General features: G+C 56.4%; 2 protein-coding genes across 5 annotated transcripts; one reads left to right on the top strand and one right to left on the bottom strand.

The window, feature by feature from the left end:
- The first annotated feature begins 2,458 nt into the window (after positions 1-2,458).
- ARF1 (ARF GTPase 1) lies at positions 2,459-20,545 on the top strand. 3 transcript variants are annotated; one of them, XM_070233582.1, is made up of 6 exons: positions 2,481-2,597; positions 15,964-16,009; positions 18,518-18,701; positions 18,776-18,886; positions 18,963-19,087; positions 19,260-20,545. In XM_070233582.1, exons 3-6 carry the CDS (start codon positions 18,554-18,556, stop codon positions 19,419-19,421), a joined length of 546 nt encoding a protein of 181 aa, XP_070089683.1. In that variant the 5' UTR covers positions 2,481-2,597; positions 15,964-16,009; positions 18,518-18,553; the 3' UTR covers positions 19,422-20,545. The 3 variants fall into 3 exon arrangements, with proteins under 3 accessions (XP_023474104.1, XP_070089683.1, XP_023474105.1); XM_023618336.2 differs by lacking the exon at positions 15,964-16,009 and having other exon boundaries at positions 2,459-2,597; XM_023618337.2 differs by lacking the exons at positions 2,481-2,597; positions 15,964-16,009 and adding an exon at positions 3,121-3,833.
- Positions 20,546-21,384: 839 nt separating this feature from the next.
- On the bottom strand, positions 21,385-25,288 carry C14H1orf35 (chromosome 14 C1orf35 homolog). Of its 2 annotated transcripts, XR_011425282.1 has the most exons (9): positions 25,114-25,288; positions 24,776-24,926; positions 24,611-24,656; positions 24,430-24,512; positions 24,243-24,315; positions 23,970-24,061; positions 23,204-23,341; positions 22,170-23,124; positions 21,385-21,739 (listed from the first exon to the last, which is right to left on the bottom strand). XR_011425282.1 is itself a non-coding variant. In XM_023618335.2 (8 exons), the coding sequence occupies exons 1-8, from the start codon at positions 25,205-25,207 to the stop codon at positions 23,049-23,051; spliced, it is 753 nt and encodes a 250-aa protein (XP_023474103.1). In that variant the 5' UTR covers positions 25,208-25,288; the 3' UTR covers positions 21,385-23,048. The 2 variants fall into 2 exon arrangements, 1 of the variants encoding a protein (XP_023474103.1); XM_023618335.2 differs by having other exon boundaries at positions 21,385-23,124.
- Positions 25,289-26,597: the final 1,309 nt, after the last annotated feature.

Genomic DNA, 26,597 nt, shown 5'->3' with positions numbered 1-26,597 from the left:
CCATGCGAGGCCCAAGGAGTGGGGCATCCTGTTATCACCTCGCTTGCTGTCCGCCCAGGCCTGGGGCGAGACAGAACCAACCAAGGCACAGTCCTGGCCCCGTGGAGCCGGCCTTCGGGGAGGGCCGCCATGCTGGGACAGAGGGAACAAGGCTGTGGTGCAGGATGTCCTGGCCTGTCCCAGAACAGGAAGGAGCCCCATGAGCTGGGCTGGGTAAGGGGCCAGAATTGGGATGCAGGGAAGGGAGGGGCCAGCATGAGATGAGGAGACTGAGGCAGGAGCAGATGTGGAGGAAATGGGGATGCTCAGAGGCCCCAAGGTAAGAGGCCTCTCTCGTGTGGAACTAGCCTGTCATCCCCACACTGCCCCTCAGTGACCATGCAGTCGGGCGAGCCTACCCCTGCTGGCCAGGGGAGCCACAGGAGTCAAGGCCCAGGGGCCCCTGACTGCAGCCCAGGCTCAGACCAAAGGGCACAGCTGCCCTGGGCGGAGCAGGGACCCAGGTGTGGGCAGAGGGGCTCACGCGGACAGAACAGCCATAACCACTCCTGCAGCAGGAACCAGTGGGCTTGGGTGGTGGGCTTGGGGGTGGGCCTGGAGGAGGAGGGAACAGACAGAGCAGAGGGAGGGGCGGGGCCCTGTCTGGACAGAAATCTGTCTCCGGGTCCCCTTTGGGCTCAAGGCGTCTCTAGAGGCCAGCCCAGTGGAGCCGGGAGCAGGCAGGGGTGCGAGGGGAACAGGAGAGCCCCCTCACCCCACCATCCAGGGAAGTTTCTAGGGGATAAGGCTTCCTGCAACCAGGTGCTGGATGCTGAGGTATTGAGCTCCTTATCACTAGATGAGTCCAGGATAATGTTGCAGCCCTCAGAGGCCCTGAAGCTCATGTCCCGGGGCAGGGCAGGGCTGAGGGAACAGCGAAGGTGCTGGCAACAGGCGTGCTGGGGCTGGGTTCTAGGGGTTCCCTCCTAGCTCTGTGATGCTGGGTGGGCTTGCAACCTCTCTGTGCAGCCTGAGCCTAGAGCAAATGCCTCCCACCTCACAGGTGCAGCACGCAGAAGCTGCACGAGGTGCCTGACAGGCGGGGTCCCAGGGTGTGAACATCTCCTACTCCCTGGCCTCTGCCCCTTTGCTCCCACTGGTCCTTCCATCTCTCTGGCCACCTTCCCTGGGGCCCGTCTGGTCCAGCATCCCTGTGTCTGGCTGGGTTCTTGGGCTCAGGGATCCCCAGAGTGGAGGAGCTGGATCCCAGACCCCAGCCAGGCACTGCCCAAGATCAGGCTGAAGGTGAGGATCTGGGCTGGGGGATTCAGCCTGACAGCAGAGGCCACTGCAGATGCGGTGGGACCCTCTTCCCGGTGCACCTCGCCCCCTCCTGGCAGAAGCTGGGCAGGTGCCTCGCCCAGTCTGTCCCCAGCGACCCCAAGAAAGAGAGGAAGGGAGGTCCTGGCTCCCCTGGTAAAGAGAGCACCGGGGCCTCAGTTTCCCCAGGTAACTGCCCCACACTTCTTGGCTTCTGGTGGGAGGGAATATTTCCTCTAATGTCCTACCCTGGGCCCCAAACCTGTCTGGCCTGAAGTGGCCCCTTTTCCCAAGTGGGGGAAGGTAAACTCCGGGGGGGGAGGGGCAGTGATGGCCCTGCTCTGCGCCTTCCACACGCAGGGCATGGGGCTGGAGCACCCCCGCAATGTCACTCAAGCATTTTGATGGGGGACCCCTCGCAGTAGCAAGAGGGTGGGGAGATGGAGAAGAAAGGTAGGGGCCGGGCTGGGCCGGGAGGCCAGAGCCAGATCCCAGGTGGGGGACACAGCCAGGCCCCGAGCCTGGAGAAGGAGGACAGGGACCGCAAGCGTCCTCCCCTCCCTTCTGATCAGCCCGGGGAGGCTTTCCAGAGGAGGAGCTCCCCCTTCCCGTCACCTGGGCCCCCGCTCGGCGGCCCCTCCGGGGCAGCGTTGCCCCTGCCCGGCTTTGACTCCCTGCTCGCAACGCGCTACTGGACAACTTCTCTGTGGGACCTGCGGCTGTTCGCCCCGGTCGGTTCTCGGGCGTGGGGCCGCGCGGGTCGCGGCGGGCGCCCCTGAGATCCGCTCTCCACGGTGGCCGCCTGCTGGTGGCAACGGAACACCCTACAAGGGGGCTGACGCCCGGAGAGGCTTTCTGTGGCCCTGCCGGGACTCGTGACGACCGCCTGGCCAGGGACGAGGCTGGCACCACGGGCCGCCGCTCGCGCACGGGTCTCAGTCTCCGCACCTGCGAGATGGGCGAGCCGGCTCAACACCGCTCTGCCGAGGAGGCACGCGGCGCAGGCGCAGACGGACTCCGCCCTGGGCGAGGGAGGGGTACGCACGCGCAGCGGTGGGCGTGGCGCGGCCCGGGGTGTGGCCTCGTCCGGTCCCCGAGCCCCCCCGGCCCCGCCCCCCCGCCAGGAGTCTGCGCGTGCGCGCCGCGCCGGAGAGTGGGCGGGGCCGCGGGCGGGCCACCCCGTTCCCCAGCGTCCCTCGCGGCGGCAGGCACTGACGTGGCCGCCGTCAGAGCCGCCATCTTGTGGGAGCGAAACCAACGCCTGGCTCGGAGCAGCAGCAGCGCGGCGGCCGCCGAGGGTGAGGCGGGCCGGGCCGGAGCGGGGGCTGGGGCCCGGCGGGCACGGCCGGGCTGCGCGCGGCCCTGCGCACTGCGGGGGCGGCGGGGCGGTGCGGACCGAGGGGAGGCCGGGCCTGGGGCCAGGGCGGCGCGGGGCCGGGCGGCGGCCGGGAGGGGGTCGCCGGGGCCGGGGCTGCGCGGGGCCCTGTCCACCGCGGTGGCGGGGCGCGGGCGGGGAGGCGGGCCCGGGCGGGGGCCGGGCGAGGCCAGGCCGGGGGGGGGCCGAGGGAGGCCGGGCCGGGGTCGGCGCGCCGCCGGCCCCTAGAGCTCCCGCCGCGGCCCGCGCCCAGAGCGGCCAGGGCTGCGCCGGAAGTCCGACCGGGCCGCGGGCTGCCCCGGAAGCCCCGCTTCCCGCTCCCCCTCGGGCCTCCCGCCTCGGGGGCTCGGGGACCAGGAAACTGAGGCTGCGGCCGGGACGCGGCCAAGGTCACGCGAGGGCCGGGGTTTGAGGCCGGTTCCTGTTTGCTCTGCGGACGGGGCCGCGCGGGCGGGGCCGGGCCCGGGGTCCGAGCGGGGCGCCGGTGGCGTGCTGGCCCGCAGTCCCCGCGGCCTGGACGGGAGCGCTCCCCGAGCGGCGAGCCTAAGCTGCTGGGGCCCGGGCCCCGGGGTCGAGCCGCCTCCCCGCCGGGCGCCTCGCGCTCGCTTGTCGCACGGTCCGGTGCTCCGGCGGATGAGGTCGCAGCTGTTGTGGAGCGCGGACGCCGGTGGGCAGCTCGGACGGCGCCTCAGAGCTGGGCCCCGTGCGCCGGCACGAGGAGTCGTGGCGGAGGCTGCGCTTCGGCTTCGGGCGGCCCGGGAAGCCGCGGTCTAGAGCTGGCGTCGGAGCGGCCGGCTCTAGCTCTTGCCTCAGCACCGGGGGCCAGCGTTTCGTTGTGCCGGCGGTTGGCCGACGGGTCCTGCGTCCCGGCGGGGGCTGTGCCTCGGAAGGAGCGTGAGTCGCGGCGCGCGGTGCCCTCTGCCTGGCTTTTCCCAGCGCCTGGGGCAGGGACTCGCTCAGTCTCCAGCGGCCGCCGGAGCAGCCAAGACTGAGACCTCGCAATGCGCAGCTTCTCTGCCGGGGCCAAAATTCAGCGTGTGCTTGTCGACCGACCGCCGGTTTGTTGGGCGTGCGGCCTCCGCTGGAGGTCTCGCTCTCAGCGGGCGGAGCCGGGGCGCCTCCTCACCGGGTCACTGTCTTCAGGATCGTCCTGCGGGAAGTAAGTCCCTGTCCCCTTGGCGTTAGAAACGTGCGGTTTCCCGTGAGGGCTGTCTTCAGAGAAGGATATTTAGAATTGCACCCCAAGAAGGTTTAAGATAGTTGATCTGGATAGGAGCTGGCTCGCGTGCTGTGTCCTCGTCGTTGAGAAAGTAGGTAGAAAGCAAAGCTGGTCTGTAAACCCTGCGGTCTAGCTGTTTGCTCTGCGTCTTGCACAATGTGAAGCGGACGCGCAGACTTGCGAAGCCGCCTCTGCCGAGGCCAGACCGGTCGGGCTGGAAACTGCAGGAAGGTAGACTTTGACTTTGCTGTTTGCTTGAGTGGAGTTCGCGTGCACCGTCAGCCGCTGTGGGGATCTTCAGTCAATCGATCATACAAAGAAACCTGATGGGAAGAAATCCTTCTGCAAGTTACCTTGGTTTGAGAGGGTTGAATTAATTTTTTTCCCATTCTCACACCAAATGTCGTCTTGACATGTGACTTTAAATCTGCTCTTGATCACAGGTCAGGCTCAGCAGGTGTTTCTGCAGCCTTCTTGAGGGCTGTGTCCTTTACTGAGCAGGTGGCTGTTCAGACCTCGGCTAGCCTGGGCTGCCCATACCGTTTGTGACCATCCTGTGCACCTTGTCCTGTCGATAGTCTCCTCGTTGCCCTTCCAGCCTCCGTGGAACTGGGAGAATGGAGAATGAAAGGAAACAAGGCACGCCTGTCACAGGTGGTTGGGAGGGAAGCTAGAAAAAGTTCCCTCGGTTGGGATCTTAAAATCAGATACGAGCTGATCTGTTGTGCTGTGTGTGCAGCTCACTGGCGTGGATGGTCCTGCGGACGTGTTCTCAGCACCGTGTGAAGTGGTCTTCTGGATACGATTTTGACATAGTAGTGAGTTGGGTATAAGCCTTCCTCCTGGCCAGTAAAGGACAGCTTGGGAGTGTGTGAGTGTGAGAGTGTGGCGGTTGATTCCAGGTGGCATGTAACGTCTCAGTTCATTTTCTTCATCTTGGGTTCTCATCCTCCTGTGATGTTATAAACTCTTTAAAATGTAGTTGCACCACCCCTGTTACAGCTATACAGCTCTATCACTGTTCTGGAAGGCATTATCAGATCACAGGGCCTGATTAGCTGAAAAAAAAGTGGCAGAACTTAACACAGAAACATCGAAACTCCTTATTCCTAGGAGAGTCTCTAAGGCCCTCACCCAGAGTCCTGTCACCCTCGCATCCCTACGTGACTTGGAAAGGATGGGAGGCTGTCTTTTTCAGGGACCTAACGTCCATATCCCTGACCGACGCTTCTTTCCTGGTTTTGCACACAGTGGCAGCAGGAGCAGGGCAGCCTGTCTTGGCAAATAGAAGGGGCAGAGGTGGGGCTCCTCGCTGGTCCTGACTAAAGGGAAGAGACGGAGAAACGGAGAAAAGTGTGAAAGGCAGGCAGATTTTCATGCAGCACCTGGGAGTGGTTCCGTCTGGGAGGCAGACGTTTCTGCACACCTCCGAGGTCCTGAGGGGGCTGAGTATACGGCATGGGCATGGTTACGACCAGGCACTTTTTCAGAAGTTAGAGCACATGGCATATTTTGGAAGCATTGAGTAGTGTTTAATCAGAACTGAATAAGTTTTGCTCCTCGGGGATCCTAACAGGCTAGAAGGATTCGTTCTCAAAGGGCTAGTCATACATAAAGGAGCTAATGTCTTTCAGTTTGTGTTATACATCGAATTATTTTTGCAGTGCTGTAATATGGAAGTTAAAGAGGAAACTTAGTGGTTCTAGTTCTCTAAGGTCTTGAAAATGTTTAATGTGAAGTTTTTTGAGTATCCTATCAGTTTGACTTAGGTACAGATGGCCAAGAAAATTGTTTCAAAGGTCTATCTAGACTCATTCACAAAGAGTAGGACTGAAGGCAAAGTTAGATGTGCCAGCATTTTGATCGAAAGATTCAGAACAAAGGATGTCTTTTAAAATTGCTGTTAATTATGTTTTCCTGTGACGTTTCCTGTCGTTTGTAGATGAGTGTGCAGTTCCTGATTAACACATCAAATCCATTAATTTTTATTTAAAATACATCTTTTGTTGATTTTGGTGGTCAAATTTTGCTTAAATTCATTACAGCTTTTAGCCTTTTGCTTCTGTCAAAGTGATACAAGGTCTTGCCAGTTCCTGGACAGATGGATGAAAATGTGTCCTTAGTCACCAGTGCAGGTACCTGAGGGCAGGTGTAGGAAGCATGTGCACGCACCCCATGGTGTTGGACGTGGCTGAGATGCACACGTCTGCCCCAAGTGGCTAACAGGATCTCTACAGAATGTCAGGAGTGTCCAAACTGCACCACACTCATAGATAATTTCAAACCAGCATGAAATTCATTGTTGACTTGATAGGTTTCTCTGGGTATACTGATTTTTAGGAAAAGTGTATTTGTAGACGTGTGTGATTAACCTTTTTACTTTTTAACCCCGACGGGCCCTGATGAGTGTTCTTTTCCTGTCCTTCCTTGGGTGCAGCAGAGGAAGATGGGTGGCGGTGGGGAGGAAGGCAATTTCCAGGCAGAGGAGGCCACTCTGGCGGAGTGTGAGGCCAGGTGGAAATGCAGGGCCAGGGCAGTAAACAGGAAGGGAAGGCAGGCCCAGAGGACACAGGAAAAGGGGTGGGCGCTGAGTGCCGCGAGGAGACCTGTCAGGAGGGCGCAGCGGGACTGGCTGGTTGAGCAGATGTCGGGGTGCTGGGGGAGGTCCTGTGGATCTGTGGGAGAAACAGGAAGCAGCTCCCAGGCAGGGGAGCAGGAGGTGTGGCGGCCCAAGGTGGGAGTGTGCTTGGTGGTTCTGGAGACCTGCCAGGTGCAGGGTGAGTGAGCGGGGGAGGGAAGCCTGCTGGCTGTGCCAGTGGTCCTTGGACAGGCTAGCCCCCAGAAGGGGTATTCCGGAATTTGTGGGAGCATTTTTGGCTCTGTCAAAGGTGGGAGGCAGTACGGGCATTCAGTGGCAGTGCAAGAATGCATTCTGTATGACTTTGACATAGGTAGGTAAAAATCTGTTTATATCTTAAACCTGCTTCCGTTTTTTGTATAAGAAACAGCATTTTTTTTTTGCTTGGTTTTAATAGATGTTTTGAATTTTCCAGGAATGCAGGTACCTTATAAATCAAGGGTGATTGTATTTTGTTATCTGCAGAACCTTACCAAGCGTTGTGTTTTGTTTCGAGGAATGAAAAGAATGGCTTCATGGATACAGTGGGTCCTGAGTGTCTGAGCTGCTGTGTGCGCAGGCAGTGGTGTCCGTTAGCTGGTTCTCTGACCAGGCAGGGCTTGTGGTGTGGTCGTGCCCTGTACCAAGCATGTGTTTTATTGTAAGTAAGTGCCTTCGTTTCCCTCTTACGTCACAGTTGGGGCAACATCATGGCCTGGTGTATGCACCAGTCTTGCAGTCCAGTGTGTGTGTTGATTGTGTTTTCTGCCAGCTTCCCTTCAGGATAGCAGAGGCGGCACTGTGAAAGGCCATGGGGTGACGGCTCTCACCTTTGTAAGGACCCTGACTTGGCACACGGTGATCCTTCTGTTGTCCTACTTCTGGCTTTTCCTGACAGGCTCCTCTCCTGGCCTTGAGAACACCTTGTAGGGTGGAAGCTACAGGCTTTTGGGACACCAGAGGGGAGATAAGGGGGCCAGGGCCAGGGCAAAGGTGGGTCGTGGTGGGGATGCACCTTTGAAAGGGAGAGATGGTGGGATTTGCTGGTAAAGCAGACAAGTTTGGGGATGAGAGGGACAGAGAGAGGAATTGTGGGTGTCCCTAGGGTTAGGGGGTAAGGAACGGGAAGGAAGTTGCCAGCGTTGAAGTGGGGAAGGGCGGGCCCTTTATATTTGAGGGTTAGTGTGGTTTGGACCTCTGGTCACCTGAGGGGCATGACAGGGACTGCTGGGAGCTCTTAAGCATGAGCAGGTGTGTGAACGAGATCTCCATACACCAAGGCTGCCTGGGGTCTGAAGTGTGACCAGAGGTAGGAAGAGGCTGGTTGAGAGGTTGCTGTGGCTGGCCGTCTAGGCTGGACGTGAGAAGATCCCAAGAGGATGGTGGCCCCAGGGCAAGACCAGTTTCTTGGAGGGTGAGGCAGAGGCTGTCCCAAGTCCCCTGCTGAGTGCTGCAAGCTGGCACTGGCTGCTACCCGCCACCCTGACAAGGGGGGTCACAGAGGAAGGGCAGGTCTGCTGGGGGGTAGGGGAGTGCCCCAAAGTGGGGGGATCTAACAGCAGAGACTCTCATCCCCCACTGCACTTACTTCCCTTTTCTGTGTCCACTGGAAGCCAGTCTCTCAGAAAAAGAGATGGGCTTAATTCTTTCTGTTTTGTTTTCAACATGAAAGTTCACCAAAGGCAAAAATCAAGTTCTGGAGACCGGCTTCCTCACTCTCCAAGCCCCTGTGCTGAGAAAGCCTCAGGGGCCTACTGCCTCTGTGCACATTTGAGGAAGCAGCTCGAAGTTGCATTTCCCTTTTCCTCGAGGGTGTGGAGAGGGATCTCAGTGACCCTGGCTCCCCCAGAGCCCCACCCTTGTGCTGGGAGATGGCCCTGCATCTGCACGGTGGCTGCGGGTGGCCTCTTTGAGAACGCATCAGAACAGAAACTGCAGAGGATTTAGCACATCATTTGTGGTGACCGCATGATTAAAGACGAGGAGTGACAAAAACGAATGAGATTTACTTCACAGCAGAAATCAAAATCCTGAGTCCCTTCACTGTGTTCTTACTGTGGGAACTGAAACACCTGACCTTGTGTCCGTCCTCTGTCAGGATCCTGGGGATGGAGGCTTAAGCAGCTGTGGGTGTGTGGATGTGCTTGTGTCTGTGTGCTGAAGCGTCTAGCTGCATTGAGAGGGCTGCAGCGTAACTGGATCGGCCTCGATGCTGCCTGACCCAGAGGCCTCTAAGAACCAGGTGACCTTTAGGGGACATGAAGTGCGCGCAGTGTCCTCCTGCACTCCCCTTTGGTCATCCATCCCTTGGAGTCACTGAGTGTTGCTGGGCCTCTGTTCTCATTGCACAGCTACTCCTTAGATGAGTGTGGCGACTTAGCCCCACAGTGTGTCGAGGATGTGCCAAGAAGAAAGAGGAAAAAGGGCCAGTTCTTGTGGAAGGGGCATGTGCACCTGGCTTCAGACTTGAGTGAAGGGCTCGGTGGGCATAGCTTGGAGAGTTGGGTGTGGAGAAGGGACTCAGAGCCTGGCCCCAGCGACTTGCTGAGGAGCTCCAAAGCGATCCTAAACTGCAGGTCGTCTGGTTCCTGCAGGGTTGGATTGAAATACATTTCTAATCAACTTCCCAAGGACCGCTAACTGACCTACCTGCAAAATTGGTAAGGGGTTGGTGGTAGGTAGCTCACTTTTCAGGTGTCTGGTGGTTTAAAGTTGCCTGGGGTTTCTCAAATCCTGCTTTGCATTTTAGTCATAAATTACTTTAGTTTTCCCATTTTCACTTTAATTTCTTGTGCATTTTAATGTTTTGGATTGATGCAAATTTGTGTTTTTGGTGTTTGATTTTTTTCCAGGACCAAGTCCTTCAGGCTTAATTGCATTTGGGGTCAGATACAGGATAACTGTGCCCTTACTGCCAGGATGCCCATTAGGGTTCAGGGTGCTGGCTGTTCCATGGTTGGGGACCCAGGCACCCCCACCAGGCCCGCAAGACCTGGAAGCCTTTCTGTCACTGTCGCCCAATCCCACAGGCTAGAATACTCAAATGGGCTTGCATGGCTGCAGGGGAGCCCAGAATGTAGGTTTATTCTGGAAGGCCTCATGCTCAGGGACAAATCAGGGAGAAGATAATATGGAGGCGCAGCCATTGTCTGCCACAAGGACAGCTGTGCAGAGCTGTGAGAGATGCTCCTGGCACAGCATCCGAGTGAGACCTCACCTTGTGTGTCTGCTCCATCCTTGTTTCACTCCAGCTGGAGGCCATGTGATATTTCTGTTCAGTGGTCCCACATGAACTGTTTTCATTTGGGCTAGCCTGTCTAGTCATTTGCTCCCCCCCTGTAGATTTTAGAAAGATGTGTGTTTTGTGAAGTGCTTACAGACAGTTATGTTAAAAAACAATAAGACTTTAAGACTGTGAATAAGGGGGAACTATAAAACATAAATATGTTCACTGATTAAATGCTTTGGTTTTTGTGTGTGTGAGGAGTACTGGCTCTGAGCTAACAGCTGTTGCCAGTCTTCCTCTTTTTGCTTGAGGAAGATTGTCCCTGAGCTAACACCTCTGCCCCTCTTCCTCTATTTGGTATATGGGACCCTGCCACAGCATGGCTTAATGAGCAGTGTGTAGGTCTACGCCTGGGATCCAAACCCATGAACCCTGGGCTGCCGAAGCAGGGTGTGGGAACCCAACCACCACGCCATCAGGGTGGCCCCTTCAATGCTTTGATTTTTGTAGTGAGTGGTGAGGAGGATTAATTGCAGTTGCGCTCTTCCACGCATGCCCTGTGGTTGGTGTGCTTGCTCCATTAGACAACGGACAGTAGCTCTTGGGCGTTCGTGTTACTATAGACAAGAGCTGTATTTGTAAATGAAGCTCATTTCTAGCTGTCGGTTTAAGGATTTCATCCTGAATCTTAAGCTGGCAAAGAGTGATCTAAATTGAATTTCACTGGTTGCCCCTCCTAAGAATCAGACCTGACAGGTATCGCCTTCCTCCTTTGCTGTAGGAGGCAAGGTGCAAAGAGATGATGTGGTTGAGGACTGGCCCTTCCATGTTTAGGGTGCCGGCCTCCGGGTTTCTGGGATTCACCCTCCTTCCTTGCAGGGATGAGAGCTCTGCATAGAGGCCAGCCCTAGAGCTAGTTGATTCCTGCAGAGTGTCCTGAAAGTTTTGTTCTGAAAAGCAAGCAGCCTCTCACTGGCACTCACCTTTAGATGCAGACCAGAATGAAGCAGTTGTGGAACGTGTCTGCATGTTTTTTCCTTCATTCTTTTCCTTCCTCTTGCAGGTTCAGGGTCGGGGTGGGGGAAGGTGGTCAAACGATGCAAACTTCAGTCATAAGATAAATCAGTCATGGGATGTGATGCACAGCATGGCAACTGTAGTTCACAGTATGGTTTTGTGTCTTTGAAAGTTGGTAAGAGAGTAGATCTTAAATGTTCTCATCACAAGAAGAAAATTGAAACTGAGGGGATGGATGTTAACTAGACTTTTTGTTGTGATCATTTCACAGTATATACACATATCAAGTCTTTATCTTGTACACCTGGGACTAATATGATGTATATGTAATTATATTTGAGTAAAATTGAGGGGAGAAAAGAAAGTCAACTTCATGAGACCCGCTGCGTGTCTCAGGCTGAATACTCTCCCTTTTGATCATGTTGTTGATTCATCTTTGCCACAGTTGTGTCAGGCCTGTGAGGTGTATCTGCTTATCACTAGCGTTGGCATGTTCAGTTTTCCTTTTACATGAATTTTCATAAAATAGTGACAAGATGTGATGTTCTACTCAATTCCAGAATGACGTCAGGTATAGAGATGGAATGTGGGGCTAACAGGCAGGGTAATGGTTTGAGATTCAACATACTGATGAGCTGGAGTGCTGAGTTGATGCGCAAAGAGCATTTTGCAGCAGCTTATCATGCGCTCATATCACCCAAGAGAGGAGAGGACCACCTCACCCCCGTAAAATTACATCCTCCGTGCTCTCAGGGATTGATGAAAGCAGGGATTGATGAAAACACGTGTGACCGCCAGAAGGCAGCGGCTCCCTAGTGAAGTGCTCAAGGAGGATGTTTTGTAATGTGTGTCATTGCCTCCAGGAAATCTTCGCTTTGTTAATTCTTCTCAAATTGGGTATTAATACTGAGATTCTAAGGGGCCGGGCCCATGGCCGAATGGTTGAAGTTCGTATCCTCTGCTGTGGCGGCCCAGGGTTTTGCTGGTTCAGATCCTGGACGCAGACATGGCACCATTCATCAGGCCATGCTGAGGTGGCATCCCACATAGCACAACCAGAGGCACTCACAGCTAGAATGTACAACTATGTACTGGGGGCTTTGGGGAGAAGAAAGGGGGAAAAAAAGATGATTGGCACCAGTTGTTAGCTCAGGTGCCAATATTTAAAAAAAAAAACAGATTATGAGCTATTGAGCTGTACATTTTTACCATGTGTAACTTATACCTCAATAAACTTGACTTTAAAAAAGGCAAGAAGAAAAAAAGCTCTGTCACCCAGCTTTTCATTCGAGTAGGGGATTCATCTGTCTGAACCTCCATTTACAGAGGAGACCAGAGCTCCCATTGCGTCTGCAGCCCAGGGTGGAACCCAAACCTGCATTTTTTGGCTCCGTGGGTCACATTTTCGTTTCCCAAGCTGTGCTCCAGGTGATGGTTTCTTCTTCCTGGTAATTCCCAACAGGTTGGGTCATCTTGAGATATGTTGTTACAGAGATTCTGTTAAACGCACCAGCTCTGATGGTTTCAGAAAATGTGACAAACCTTCTTTCTGCAGAGGCAAGCCACACAACTCTGAATGTAGACGAGGGCTGTCCCTTGCTTGTCCTGAAACCTGTGGGACTCGTTCGGAGACGCAGAGGGCACAGTGGAGGTCATGAGTACATTTCCTTTTCTTCCGCTAGTCCAGTCACATTGGACTCATTTATGGGAGTCGGACGGTGTGAAGTCACGGGACGGGCTGGCTTCCACAGGGAGGCCCGTTCTTGGCCTTGGCCTATAGCTGGGTGGATCCTTGCATGCGGGAATGTGGCCCACCAAGGTGTGTCTTGATCTTAGCTTTAGTGCAGAAGCCACCTGTTGTTTCTGGTCCTACCAGAGAGAGGGAGAAATTGTTCCTCATGGGCCGTGTCTGGTCAGAGCTTTCTGTCTCTGTAAAGAGGCACCCTTCTTGCTCTGTCTGCATCTTCTGGACTGGTCAGGAGCCAGTGCAGACCTAAGGGGGCGGTATTCTGAGAAAGTCAGTGTCTTCACTGCTCCCTAACACGCAGGATCATTGCAGGATCATTATGATGAACCTGAAAAACTGGTTTTGACTTGAGTACAAGAGATTCTGATGGAGGAAAGGGTGGAATAGGGCCTGGGCTGGGCGTCCTGCAGGTTAGAACCCGTGCCTGGAGGCGATGGCATGACTCCAGTGGTCTCTGTGGAGCATTTTTGGTGTGACAGCTGTTGTGTTGAGTCCGGACCTCTGACAGCAGTGGACGCTGAGGGGACGGGCCAGAGCCGCCAGGGTCCCTGGTCCAGGTGCAGGGCCAGTGCTTGTAGCGGGGAGAGACCAAGTGCTGTGTGTGGCTGTGTCATAAACCCAGGACTTCATGCTTATCTCAGTCCTGGTTCTGCCACGAGCATGTGGCCCCTTCCCCCTTGGGGCTCCAGGACTTAGATCGCTCTTTTCTTTTTTAAAGATTGGCACCTGAGCTAACATCTGTTGCCAGTCTTTTTTTTTTCTTCTTCTTCTTCTCCCCAAAGCCCCCCAGTACATAGTTGTATATTCTCGTTGTGAGTGCCTCTGGTTGTGGTATGTGGGATGCTGCCTCAGCATGGCCTGACGAGTGGTGCCATGTCCATGCCAGGATCCTAACCAGCGAAACCCTGGGCCACTGAAGTGGAGCGCACAAACTTAGCCACAGGGCTGGCCCAGATCTCTTGAAAAACCGCGTGGTGAGGACTGGACCACATTGGTAATCAGGGCTTGGCAGCCTGCAGAGGTGGGCCAGGGACATCACAGGTGAACAAGCTGGGCTTTGGGGACTGACAAGGGTGGGTCTCAAGGAGGAGACTCATGGGTTGCTCAGTGCCATGGCCCACTGCTTGCTGAGGCCGACACCCAGGGCCTGGCCTGCCACAGGGCCCAGTTTACCTGTGTCTGTCTGCCCCGTAGGGTTGGGGAGGGTACACATGTTTTCACCCGTTAGTGCCCAGGTTTCTGTGTCGATTTGTATGACAAGATGCTTTAACACTAAAAAGAGTATAAATAGCAGCCCTCCATCTTGCCTACCATGGACAGTCCTGTCACCACCTCACTGTTAGCTCTGGATTTCTAAATGGGTTTGTTGGCTTTGGACCGTGAGTGTTGGCCCTGGACACCACCAGTTCTGGGCTCAGCTCCCCGATACCCAGCGATAACCATAACAGTATCGGGACTGAGTAAAATATTGTTTGCTGCTGAGCCAAGTAGTGACTGGCGTATGTTTTCCCACAGGAAATCTTACAATGACATTTTTGGGTTTGTTTTCCTCCTTGGATTTTTCTATGTACTTGCCATTTTTTCTCCCAATTACCCTAGAACTGTCAGACCCCAAGTTTTAAACCCTGTAGGTAATGTGTCCCCTTTTCCTGGAGCTCCAGCCTGGGCTGGCTGCTGTGCAGGCCTGCCTGTGTCCCCCATGCCCTTGGGGGCTCCCCTCCCCTGTGGCAGCCTTGCGAGGAAGGCATGCATGAGGTGTTGCGTTTCTAACCTCACTTTGTCCGTACTTGGGCTGGCGTAGGACTACAGGTGGAAGCCCTGCCTGCACCTCATCTTGGGCCCCTTGGGAGTGTTTTGACCCCGTGTTCTCCAAGTGGGTCTCTTTCACTCGTTGTGTTTGTACTCAGGCTTCTTCAGTCTGGAGATTTCCCTTCTCCCATTCTGGAACATTTAAGAATTTCTTCCCCATAATTTTCCGTGTTTTTTGTTTTTGGAGCTTCTATTAGTCACATGTTGATTTTTTTAAAAGAACTTTTGTCTTTTTTTTTTTTAATTAAAGATTTTAGTTTTTTCCTTTTTCTCCCCAAAGCCCCCGGTACATAGTTGTATATTCTTCGTTGTGGGTCCTTCTAGTTGTGGCATGTGGGATGCCACCTCAGCGTGACTCAATGAGCGGTGCCATGTCCGCGCCCAGGATTCGAACTGACGAAACACTGGGCTGCCTGCAGCAGAGCGCGCAAACTTAACCACTTGGCCACAGGGCCGGCCCCGAACTTTTGTCTTTTTCTTTAAAAAAAAAAAGACATTACTTTTTGGAGCAGTTTCAGGTGCACAGCATAATTGGGGGAAGGAGCAGAGATTTCTCACGTACACACAGCCGCCCCCTTTATCCACATCCCCACCAGAGAGGTACATTTGTTACAGTTGATGAACTGATATGGGCACGTCATTGTCCCAAGTCCATGGTGCACATCAGGGGTCACGCTGGGTGTGGTGCCTTCTGTGGGTTTGAACAAATGCACAGTGACCTGGATCCACCATCGCAGTATCACACAGAGTGGTTTCACTGTCCGGAAAGTCCTCTGTGCTCCGCCATTCATCCCTCCCTCCCTCAGCCCCTGACATCACTGAAAGGGTCTTGCACGGTCTCCCTGGTTGCCGTTCCCAGAGCGCCACATGCTTGAAATCGTGCAGTGTGGAGCCATTGCAGACGGGCCTCTTTCATGGAGTCCTGTGCACTTCAGCTTCCTCCGTGTCTTTTCATGGGCTCACAGCTCATTTCTGTACAGCGCTGAAGAATCTTCCATTGTCGGGCTGCAGCACAGTTCACTCTCTTATCCATTCGCCCCCTGAAGGACCCCTCGGTGGCTTCCAAGTTTTGGCAGTTATGAATAAAGCTGCTGTAAACATCCGTGTGCAGGTTTTTGTGTGGACGTAAGTTTTCAGCTCCTTTGGGTAAATGCTAAGGGGCATGCTTGCTGGAGTATATGGTAAGAATATGTTTAGTTTTGTAAAAACTGCCGACCTGTCTTCCAAAGTAGTTGCAGCATTTTGTGTTCCAGCAGCAGTGAAGGAGAGTTCCTGTTGCTCTGCGCCCTCACCAGCACTGGCTGGTGTTTTTGGTCATTCTGGTATGTGTGTGGTGGTAGCCTGTCGTTACATTTGCATTTCCCTGCTGACATGTGATGTGGAGCATCTTCTCATATGCTTATTTGCCATCTGTATTTTGTTTGGTGAGATGTCAAGGTCTTGGCTCATTTTTTAACTTTTAAATTTAGTTCAAACTTGTTGAGTTGTAAGTGGTCTTTGTATATTTTGGATAAAAGTCCTTTATCAGATGTGTGTCTTGCAAATATTTTTTCCCAGTCTGTGACTTGTCTTCTCATTCTCTTAACAATATCTTTGCCAGAGTAGAAGTTGTTAATTTTAATCAAGTCCATCTTATCAATTCTTTCTTTCATAGATCTTGTCTTTGGTGTTGTATCTCAAAAGTTGCCCCTATACCCAAGGTAAGAAGTTGGATTTGGCTGTCAGGTCTGCCCTCTGTTTCCTGTGTGCTAATGCCCTGTTCTTGTTTTGTGGGTGCCAGATCTCCACCTTGTTGACGTGGGGGCTTTGTGTGGGTTGGGGGTTTTGTTTGTTTCTTATTGTTTGTTCCTTTTAAATAGTCTCTGTTTTGCTTCCTTCCAAATTCCTTGGGTTTTGGTCTCTCCCATCATGGGCTTCCTAAAGGGACAGGGGGCATAGCTGTTTGTGGGCCTCCAGATGTGAGAATCCGTAGGTCATTGGTTTGCAAGGTAGCATGCCTCCCTGTCGACGTCTCTGCATCCCTCTGTTTCTAGCACTGGGTGCTGGGAGCGGAGTCAGAGCCCCTGGTTCAAGTGCTCCAAGAAGGTCCCTTCCCTCTCCTGCAGGGCTGAGGACTGGCATGCTGTCAGACCCTGCCAACGCTGCATTAGCTTCTGGATTTGTCTCCCCCTTTTTTCTGTCCTTGGGGGTTAGGCATCACTTTTGTTTTTTTCTTGGTAGTGATTTCAGGAGTGTACTGAGATAAATGTGAGTGTTCAGTCCATTCTGTGTTCCATAATTTTTCATCCTCTATATTTAGGAAAATAGGCTGTCTGCAGAAAAGGACACATTATAGTAAAGATCTTTTAAAGTTTTAACATTTAATTTTTTGGATAGGTAATATTGTTCAAAACCAGAAAGAATAAAAACGTGCCAAAAGGACACTGAACCCAGCAGGAAGGGGCTCCACTGGGCACATGTGGGCCATTGGAGCATCTGATTTGCAGTGGGGTGGCTGGTTCTGACCCACTGAGTGAAAGAGGGATGCGTGAGCTTGCGCCCATCCTTACGGTAGAATGCTGACCAACAGCTACAAAGAGTGACCTGTAGGAAATCAGCATTGGACAAGTCGCCATGGTGGTAATTCAGCCAGGAAGTGTCAGGATGAAGCTAGAGGGCAGAAGTTTGATGAGGAATGGGATGCACATGTAGTCACCCAGTGCTCATTGACGACTAGGGTGGAAAGTAACTTAACAGTGGAGACCTGGCAACTCCACCTGAGCCCCTCATCAGAGACAACGAGGTGGGGGTATGGGCGTGCCTGCGCTGGGCCCATATCGGCATCTTCCAGGGACTGGCCTCTGATCCCAGCAGTGACCGTCCAAAGTCCACAGACGAGAGGTCGCAGTTACTTCTGCAGGCAGGTGCGCAGGGCCAGGCTCCTTCCTGGCTTGGACAGTGGCTCCTGCCAGCACCCTCTCTGAGGGGCAGGTGCCCGCGCTCTCCTCCTACCTGCTTGGAGCACGTGCTCTGTGGCTCAGTTTTCTTCCAACACCCACACAGAGCTCTCTCTTTGAAGGCTGCCCACCCCTGGCTACTTGGCTTCACCTTAGGTGCTAAAAATCCAGATTCCTAACAATCAGCATTTGAGAAAGTGACTGTTTTTCCCTAAGGCCTTGACTGGAAATAAAAGAGTTGAGGAGTGGAAGTGTTGGAGCTTGCAGGGGCCAGGCCTGGGCAGCTCCAGTGCCCTGGGGGCCATCTGGGAGAGGAGACCCCTCCACGAGCCCCACTCTCGCGGCTGTGTTTGCTTGTCCCTCCCTGCTGGTCTGGGGCCAGGCTCCGACCTTGGGTCCAGCCAGCTCAGTGGTGTCTGCGTTTCTGCTGAATGAGGGGAGCTTGGGGTGAGAGTGCAGCCTGGACCTGGTGTGTGTGTTCTCACGTAAGGCCGTGCGGGCCTGCCCCTCTCTGGGAGGGATGGCAGTGAGCACAGCTGGCAGGAAAGCACCCAGACAGGTTCTCCTGGGGCCATTGCTGTGGGCTCACTTGGGAGTTAATGCCTGGTGTGCTGCCTGCAAGCCTGGGTTCTCAGTCCCAGTCCTGCCTGCAGGGTAAGCACTGAGCTCTCAGCATGTTAGTCAAGTCAGCCTGGGCCTGTGCTGGGCCGGGACGGGGGTCCCTAGCTCCCCATGCATTAGGCATCTTGAGTTTGGGCCGTGTTCCACTGGACTTGGGGGGCAGTTGGGAGACACAGTCAGTCCTTGGGGTGGTTGTTTCTGGCCCCTTGGAAAGCTCTTTGTTAGACTGTGGAGGATCTGGCATGTATCTGAAAGCCACAGCTGTCGCAGGGTAAACAGCCCTTCTTCCCGAGTGTCTCTCATTGTGCCCCACAGCGGAAACTTGAGTGGGACTTAGGGGCAGGTTGCAGTGTGGCCTTGGGCAACACTTCCTGAGATGGCAGCAGCTGTCTCAAATTCCAGTCAGTCCTGTTCCTAAGATTCCCAGACTCTCCCTTCTAAGGGTTATGTGGGAGTTCAAGACGCTTTCTGTTGCCAGGAACTGGAATTTCGTCAGCTCCTGCCCTGTGAGCTTTCAGGAGGAGGTAGCAGGGTGTCTGTCCATCAGTCTGTCCGTGGGTGGGAGTACAAGGCTGGGTGGTTTCCGAGTTGCTCCTGTGGTGCCGGCTCTGGGGAGCACAGAAAGAGACCCCGGACTCCCTGTCTCTGCAGGTTTCTCTGGCCAGTGTTGCTCCCACCGTCTGCAGCATGGGGAATATCTTTGCGAATCTCTTCAAGGGCCTTTTTGGCAAGAAGGAAATGCGCATCCTCATGGTGGGCCTGGACGCTGCGGGGAAGACCACCATCCTGTATAAACTGAAGCTGGGTGAGATCGTGACCACCATCCCCACCATAGGTGAGAGGCTGGGCTGCTGGGGGCTGTTGGGCAGCTCCAGGGCAGGGGGGCTCACCTTGGCCATGCTCCTGCAGGCTTCAATGTGGAGACCGTGGAGTACAAGAACATCAGCTTCACTGTGTGGGACGTGGGCGGCCAGGACAAGATCCGGCCTCTGTGGCGCCACTACTTCCAGAACACACAAGGTGAGGGTGGGCCTGTGGCCTGTGGGAGAGGGCAGGGCTGTCCTCGGCGCCTGCACTAATGCCTGCTGCCCTGCAGGTCTCATCTTTGTGGTTGACAGCAATGACAGAGAACGTGTGAACGAGGCCCGCGAGGAGCTCATGAGGATGCTGGCGGAGGACGAGCTCAGGGACGCTGTCCTGCTCGTGTTCGCTAACAAGCAGGTATGCATGCATGCACACATGCGTGACCAAGCCACTCCATGTGCTGGTGGTGGGCGCACATTGGGCTGGTGACCAACCATAGGGGACTTGGGGGTCTGAGGGGTCACAGGTTGAATGAGGAGGAGTCCGCATGTCCCACTGACCCACAACTGCTGTGCACCCCTCCCACCAGGACCTCCCCAACGCCATGAATGCGGCCGAGATCACAGACAAGCTGGGCCTGCATTCTCTGCGCCACAGGAACTGGTACATTCAGGCTACCTGTGCCACCAGTGGGGACGGGCTGTATGAGGGACTGGACTGGCTGTCCAATCAGCTCCGGAACCAGAAGTGAGCCGCACTCCTCTCCCCCCCTCACTCCCTCCTTCTGCCCTCGCTTTACTCTCATGTGGCAACGTGCCCCTGTGGTGTGAGTGCCCGGAGCTGTCTCCACGGTCGGTCACAGTGTGCTTCACCATGCTGTAAATGTGCAGACGCAGCCTGCAGCCGGGTTATTTAATGTAAATAGTTCTTGTTTCCGACGAGGCAGTTTCTGGTACTCCTATGCAATATTACTCAGCTTTTTTTATTGTAAAAAGAGAATCAACCCACTGTTCAGTACTGAGAAGGGACTTTAGGCACAGGGGGCCTCCAGGAGTCGCTGTGTCAGACGAGCCCGACGCTCCTCCTCTGGGCTTTAGATCTGTGTTGAGATCCACTTTGGTGGTTGGTTTTTAACCCAAACTCAGTGCATTTTTTAAAATAGTTACAAATACAAGGAGAACATGAGCACACAGAGGAGAGACGTGCCTGGTGGGGTTTCTGCAGTAATGGCCAGGTCCAGTCCACCCGTGGTCTGTCCCCCGAGAACGTGAGCCGGCAGAACCAGCCACGATGCACTCTGCATGTCACATAGGGCCCCTGCGACTCACTGTCTCGGGTCATCCCGCATCCCGTAGCGTTTGTGCTTGTGCTGACACGGCTGCCCAGGGGACGGATGGGCTGAGCACTGCGGCTGCTGCTCACCAACCCTTTGGAGGGACCCGGCCTTCCCTTGGGTCGGTGTGGGCGCTCTGGTGGTAACACTCTGGCCGGAGCAAGAGCCCTATGGTCCCCGTGTGTGCGCCAGGGCATCTGGGGTCTCACCAGCGGGAGCACGTGCAGGCCGGTCATCCTAGAGCCCCAGCCCCTCGGAGCCCCCGTCCACATGTGCTTTCACTCCCTCAGCCTGCAGGGGTCAGATTTGCCATCAAAACGACGACCTCTACTTTTTTCTTTTGTATTTTGATAAACACTGAAGAAGCTGGAGCTGTTAAACTTTATCTTGGGGAAACCTCAGAACTGGTTGATTTGGTGTCGTGGAACCTCTTACTGCTTTCAATACACGATTAGTAATCAACTGTTTTGTATACTTGTTTTCAGTTTTCATTTCGACAAGCACTGTAATTATAGCTATTAGAATAAAATCTCTTAACTATTTCACGGCGTGCCACTGACCTGCAGCCCGCCTCCTGTCACAGGGGTATGATTGGCAGGGGGGGGGGGAGGTTGAAACGGGGTGGCCACCTGCTCATGACTTGGGGAGTGTAGCCAACCGCTGATGCGCCCCAGGGGGAACTCTCTCTGCCCATTCCCCCCAGGATCTGCCCCCCGCCCCACCAAGTGAGGGAGGACCCTTCCTGTGCGCTCCCCCTCCCAGGCTCGCCTTGGCTGAGGACAGGTGTGTTCCAGAGCCCTTGTGGGGCCCTCCTTGTCGGTTTCCCCACTAGCAGTCCAGGCGCTGGTCCTGGTCCGTCTTGCTGGTGCCACACTGAGGGACAGCAGGGTCATCACATGAGGTGTGCCTGAGAGGCCAGGCCCAGGGCTTGTGTGTTGAGGCCCCCCCGCCCTTCCTCAATATCCACACATCCACCACCCTCCCTCCATGGCACCTCCAGGCCAGCCACCTGTGCCCACGGAGGGGCAGGGCCCCCTGGCTGAGCTCCAAGTCACTGCCCTGGGAACCTTCACCACAGGGGTACCCTGTGCCCTGCTGGGTGCTTGGCACTGCCAAGGGTTCGAGGACTCACTTCCATGTGGGGGCTTCCCCACACGAACAAGCAGCTTTTGGACACCGACTCAGATCTGACACTGCCTACCCTCTAGATAGATTCAGATCCAACAAGTACAGGGCTCAGGTTCACAAGACGACCCTCCAGTGCAGGATGCCAGTGGCAAGGCCAGGTTGTCACCTGTGCTTCTGAGTGACTGCCTTTAAATCCGAGGTTCCCACAACCCCTCTTCGGATTTGATTAACTTGCTAGAGTGGTTCACAGAACTGAGAAGCACATTTACAGTTTATTAAAGGATATGATAAAGGATACAGATGAACCACCAGATGGAAGAGATGCACAGGGCAGGTCTGGGAAAGGGTGCCGAGCTTCCACGCCCTCTCTGAGCACACTGTTCTGCCAACACCTCCACGTGTTCACTGACAAGAGGACCGATGAGCCATCTTTCGGGGTTTTCTGGAGGCTTTGTTAGAATCATAACTAAGTTATTGGCCTTTGGCAACCGATTGAACCTCAAGCCCCCAGAACTCGGGGTGGGACTGAAAGTTCCAATCCTTTGATCACATGGCTGGTTCTCCTGGCAACCAGCCCCGATCCTTGAGTGGGGTCCAAAAGTCACCTCCTTTAACAAAAACAAGAAATTCCAAGGGTTTGGGGAGCTGTGAGCCAGGAACTTGGGACAAAGACTTCACCTTTATGAGAAACGTCTCGGCCATCTGACCGAATACATCGTACTTGTTATAAATTGCAGGATCACAGCTCCCCTCTACCATGGGCCGCCTCCCACTCCTTGAGAGCCGTCCCTCTGACCCGGAGCCCTTCTCGGTGCCCCTGCTCCCACTCATGTGGCCATCACAGGCAGAGCCAAGGTCCAGGTCTCTCTTTCCCCTGGGAAGCAGCCCACCCTGTGCACATCCCCTGCCCTGGCCCAGGCCAACTGGCCTGAGGTAACTCGCTTCTGTTGACAGGTTGAAAACCAGTGCCAGGATACTAGACAGAAACGTCTTCATTTGCCACTTCTTTTAAAATCAGAACCAAAACAAGGGATATACTTAGGAAGGACGAATCCAGCCTCGGTTTTGTGTTTACTCCAAGTCATCTGTAAGATTCGGTTTTCATTTCTTCTGTGGACAGGGCTGTGAAGGGCCACAGATGCCTCCCAGCAGAGGAGACAGGAGGCCAGGTGGAAGGGGCTGGCCCTGCAGCCTGGAAGCAGCCAGCAGACCAGACTGAGGAGGCAGATGGGGGAGGTGTGGGACAGTGGGCAAGAAGTCCCTTGGTGGCCTGGGGGGATGAGGGTGGCTCCAGGCACAAGTCCACCTGAGTCCCCACCATGACCTAAACACCCTGTCTGGCCATCCACCCTCTCCACGCTTACCCACCTCGGAGAGACCCACCTGCAGCTCAGCACGTTCTGGCCCCTCTGCCCACCCTGCTGGCCACACATGATGACCCAGGGCTCCTGGTAGACCTGAAGTCACTTTCAGGGCCAGGCCCACATGGGACCTCAGGATGCCAACCACCAGGACAACTACCCCCTCCAACAGAACGTCAGATGGTCTCACTGGAACCCAAAGCAATCTCCCCATTTTCACCCTTCGCCTTCTACTGTGACAGGTAACAATGACCTTCCCTGAAATACAAGACATTTTCCCCTTAAAATAAGTTTATTTACATACAAAGAGTGAGTCAATGTGAAGAAAAACTTAAGTAGCCCTACTTAGCCACAGCTAAGCTGCTCAGGGGACCTGGGGTGGCTGAACCTCCCAGGCAGGCAGGGCCTCCCCGGGTGGGTCTGGGGCCAGCTCAGGGCTCAGCCACCTCTCCTCCTTCAGGGCCCCCATGTGCTGGCTGTCCAGCTCCCTGGGCCGGAGGCTTCACTGAGGGTGGCCCCTCCAGGGCTGTGTGGTGGGGGTGGTCCGGGCAGGGCCTCAGTCACTGTCTTGCCGTCGCCGCCTCTTGCAGCAGGGCGAGGAGGAGTCCGAGTCGTGCCTGCGGTGTCCGGGCCTGGGGAGACCAGGGGATGCCGCCAGTGTGAGGGCTGCCTGCCCATCCTGCCCGCCCGCTGAGCCAGAGCTGTGCCTACCGGGCAGGAGTCGGGGGCTTCGAGGAGGCTGCCCCAGCCCTGTGCTGTTCTTTCTTCCTCTTCTCTTTCTTGTGTTTCTTCTTCTCCTTCTTTTTCTTTTTCTTCTTCTCTTTCCTCCTCTTCCTGTGGCTCTCGGGGCTGCAGGGGTATACAGTGCAAGGAGGAGCCACTCCAGCTTTGGGACTCACCAGGGGGCAGGGCCCATAGGTTATGTGCTGGTTTCCATGACAGCCCTTGACTACATGTAGCTATCACTTTCACATCACCAAGCAAAGCTCCTCAGTACAACCTGAGCGAAGGGCTGCCGTGGTGGGCAGTGCAGATACAGGTGTCCCCATGGTGGCAGATTTCTGCCCAGAAGCACCAACCCAATGGTCTCACGGCCCTTCCAGTCTTCCCTCCCACCCAGCTTGCCTGCACCCCCCGTGACAGGCACTAAGCCTCCCCACACACACCACAGGCCACTCCTGGGGCCACCGGGACAATAGTAAAGGGTGGGGGCCCCCTGAGACCTGGCTCCAGTGTCCCCTCTCTGGCGACCTCCACCAGGGTCCTCTGCCTTGCTGGCCCCTGACCCCTGCAGCTCTCACACAGTGGGGCCACCTACCCCTGCTATGCGCTGGGGAGCAGTCATGGAACCACTCCCGGCTCAAGACCCCGAGGGGCTCTCCAGAAGGAAAAGAGCCAGAGCTGGGAACCTCACTAACGCAAGGAACAGTAAAGTGCAGACAGAACCCCGGTTCTGTTCTCCTGGGAGGCCCCTTACCCCGGCTCTGGCTTCTCCTCCGATCGCTGCTTCTTCCTGGCAGAAGTGGAGGCCGGGGAGGCCCCTGGCCGACTGCTCTCGACACGGTGGTGCTGCCAAGGAAAGCCACTCTAGAGGCGTGCGGGGCACCGAGATGCCGACCACGGAGAACCAGCCCCGGTTTCCAGGGCTAGGAAGCTGGGAGCCCCCGGAGAAGATGACCCGTCCCTACCCTCAACAAGAAGAGGCACCCAAATCCCCCCCACAGGATCGCGGATGTTTGGGGGTGAATACCGTGAACACGGAGAGCCCCAGCTTAGCAGCCTCCTTGTCTTCTCGGGACAGCGCTACTCGGCCTGCAGAGCCACTAGAGGGACACGAATGAGACCCGCCCCACGGTGAGAATGCCAGCCCCCACGGTGAGGCCCCCCCAGGCTTCCGCTGCGCATCCTGAGTCCCGAGAGGACGCCCGGCCCCGCACCTGGAGCTCCCCAGGCCCAGGAGCCGGTCTACTCCCTTCTCCTCAGGGTCGCCTCCTTCTCTCTTACAGACCTCGACAAAGTCCTGCAGGGAGCGAGGGAGGGCGGCGGGCAGGGCTCGCAGCAGCGCGGGGTCAGCCCCTACCCCTGCCCGCGCCCCCTCCCAGAGGACCCAGCCCTCACCTCCTTGCTCAGGCCCGTGGGCTGCTTCCTCACGTTCTTGTAGCCTCTGCGGGGGCCGCGCGCGAGCTTCAGGGGGCAGCGGGCCTCACCTCGGCCCCCGCCCCGCCCCGCAAGCACCCTCCCCGCGCCCCCGCCCCGAGGTCCCTCTCACCCCCGCGCACTCACAGAGCCGCCATGAGCGCCTCCTGCTCCGCCTGCCTCACGGCCGCCAGCTCCTGCTCCCGGCTCAGTCCCGCGCCGTCCGCCCGGCCCTTGGCGTACCAGGTGAGGTCGCGGCCCTTCTGCCAGCGGCCCACTGGGGCCATCAGCGAGTTTCCTGCGGGACGGAGCGCCGAGGACTGGGCCCGCGCCCACGGCCCCGCGTGTCGCCCACCCCACGCGTCCCAGGCCCCACGCGTCCACGGACATCCGCACCCACCGCCCCCTGCGTCCCCGGCCCCCGCGTCCCCAGCCCTCCGCGCCCACGGCCCCCCCCGCGTCCCCGGCCCCCGCGCCGCGCTCACCCAGGTAGTTCTCCCTTTGCTTGTCGGTCTTCACATCTTCCCAGCTGAACTGGTCCTGCCCGCCGCGCACACCGCCCCGGCTGGAACCGAACATGGTGCCCGGCCGCCCGCCGTCCCCAGGCCTCCCGCCCCCGGCCGGCGGCGCCCTCTCCGCTCCCGCGTCGCGCGCCGTGACGTCACGCCCGCGCCGGCCCCGCTCGCCTGCGCACCGCCCCTGCGTCCCGGAGGGCACGGAGGCTGCGGCTCAGCGCCTGCCCGCGAGGCGGCTGTCATGGACGGTCACGTGCGCGGTGACGCCGGGGGCCGGGCGGGCGCTGGGGAGCGCGGACGGCGGCCAGGGCTCAGCGCCGGGGACACGCCGGGGTCCCTGGTCCCCGGGCGGTGTGGAGAAGGGCGGTGTCGCCCGGGTTCCCGCTGCCGTCGTCGAGGGCGCGGCGCGTCCCGGCGATGACGGCCCGGAAAGCTCGGCGGGGCTGCGGCCCGCGGGCACCGGGCAGGGTCTCGGAGGTACCAGGACAGGGTGTCGCACAGCTGCTGTAATCCCTACGCTACGTGCAGGCGCACACTCACAGCCTCGGCATTGCCCGGGGAGTGGGGAGGGAAATGAGAACAGGCGGTCCACCCCTCTCCGACCCCCCTTCTCGGACTCCCCCTGCTGCCTTTTGCGTGCTTTGGGGCTCCCAGCCGTGTTTGTCGTGCCCTACCACTGAGCCCTCTGGGGGTGGAGGTAAGGCTTCCCCACGTGTGGCCCGGAGAGCACAGCCTCGCCTGGTGGGCGTCCAGACTGGGGACTCCAGACCTGCCCCTGCCCTTGCCCTGCATGGCACAGCAGGTCAAAAGCCACAGGCGTGCCTTCTGCGGGGCCGCAGCTCAGGAAGACTCACAACCGAGTCACTTCGCAGGGCAGAAGGAGCCTAGTGTTGGAAGGAGGGTGTGGGGCCCCAGGTGATGGCAGCTGGGTGGGTGAGCCAGGTCCTAGAGGCAGCGCTGTGATGTTTGACAAGGACTAGATACTGGATGAGGGGAATGAGCAAAGGACGGGGGAGGAGCAGGGTGCTATCAGTGGCTGGGATCTGGACACTGTGGGTCCTCAGCCTAGGCAACATTTGAAGTCCCCAAGGCAGGTTAAGTGACCAGGGTCAAGGGCAGACCTAGGAGGCCATCAGGAGTCAGGGGCTCGGGGCAGCATCAGGAGGTCCCCACGGACTAGAGGGAGCTGGCACAGACAGGATTCTGTTTGACTGCTCTGCTCAGGCTCCCCGAGCCCTCCAACCAGGCCTTGGGCCTGTGTCTGTCTCTACATCACCTGGTTCTGGCAGGAACCTGGCTGTCAGTTCACCCAGAAGCCCCACCCTCAGTATCTCATCGGGCGCCTCATCTCCCTTGGACAGATGATCACCAGCCTTTCAGCAACAGTTGCATTAGGTGGGTTTAGCTACAACTACTCTCCCATCCAAATGAGCCCTCTTAGTACCTATCACCAA

The sequence above is a fragment of the Equus caballus genome, chromosome 14, assembly GCF_041296265.1.
Source record: "Equus caballus isolate H_3958 breed thoroughbred chromosome 14, TB-T2T, whole genome shotgun sequence".
Classification (NCBI taxonomy): domain Eukaryota; kingdom Metazoa; phylum Chordata; class Mammalia; order Perissodactyla; family Equidae; genus Equus; species Equus caballus.
Note: the sequence above shows the minus strand (reverse complement) of the source record. Positions and strands in the feature narration are given on the sequence as shown.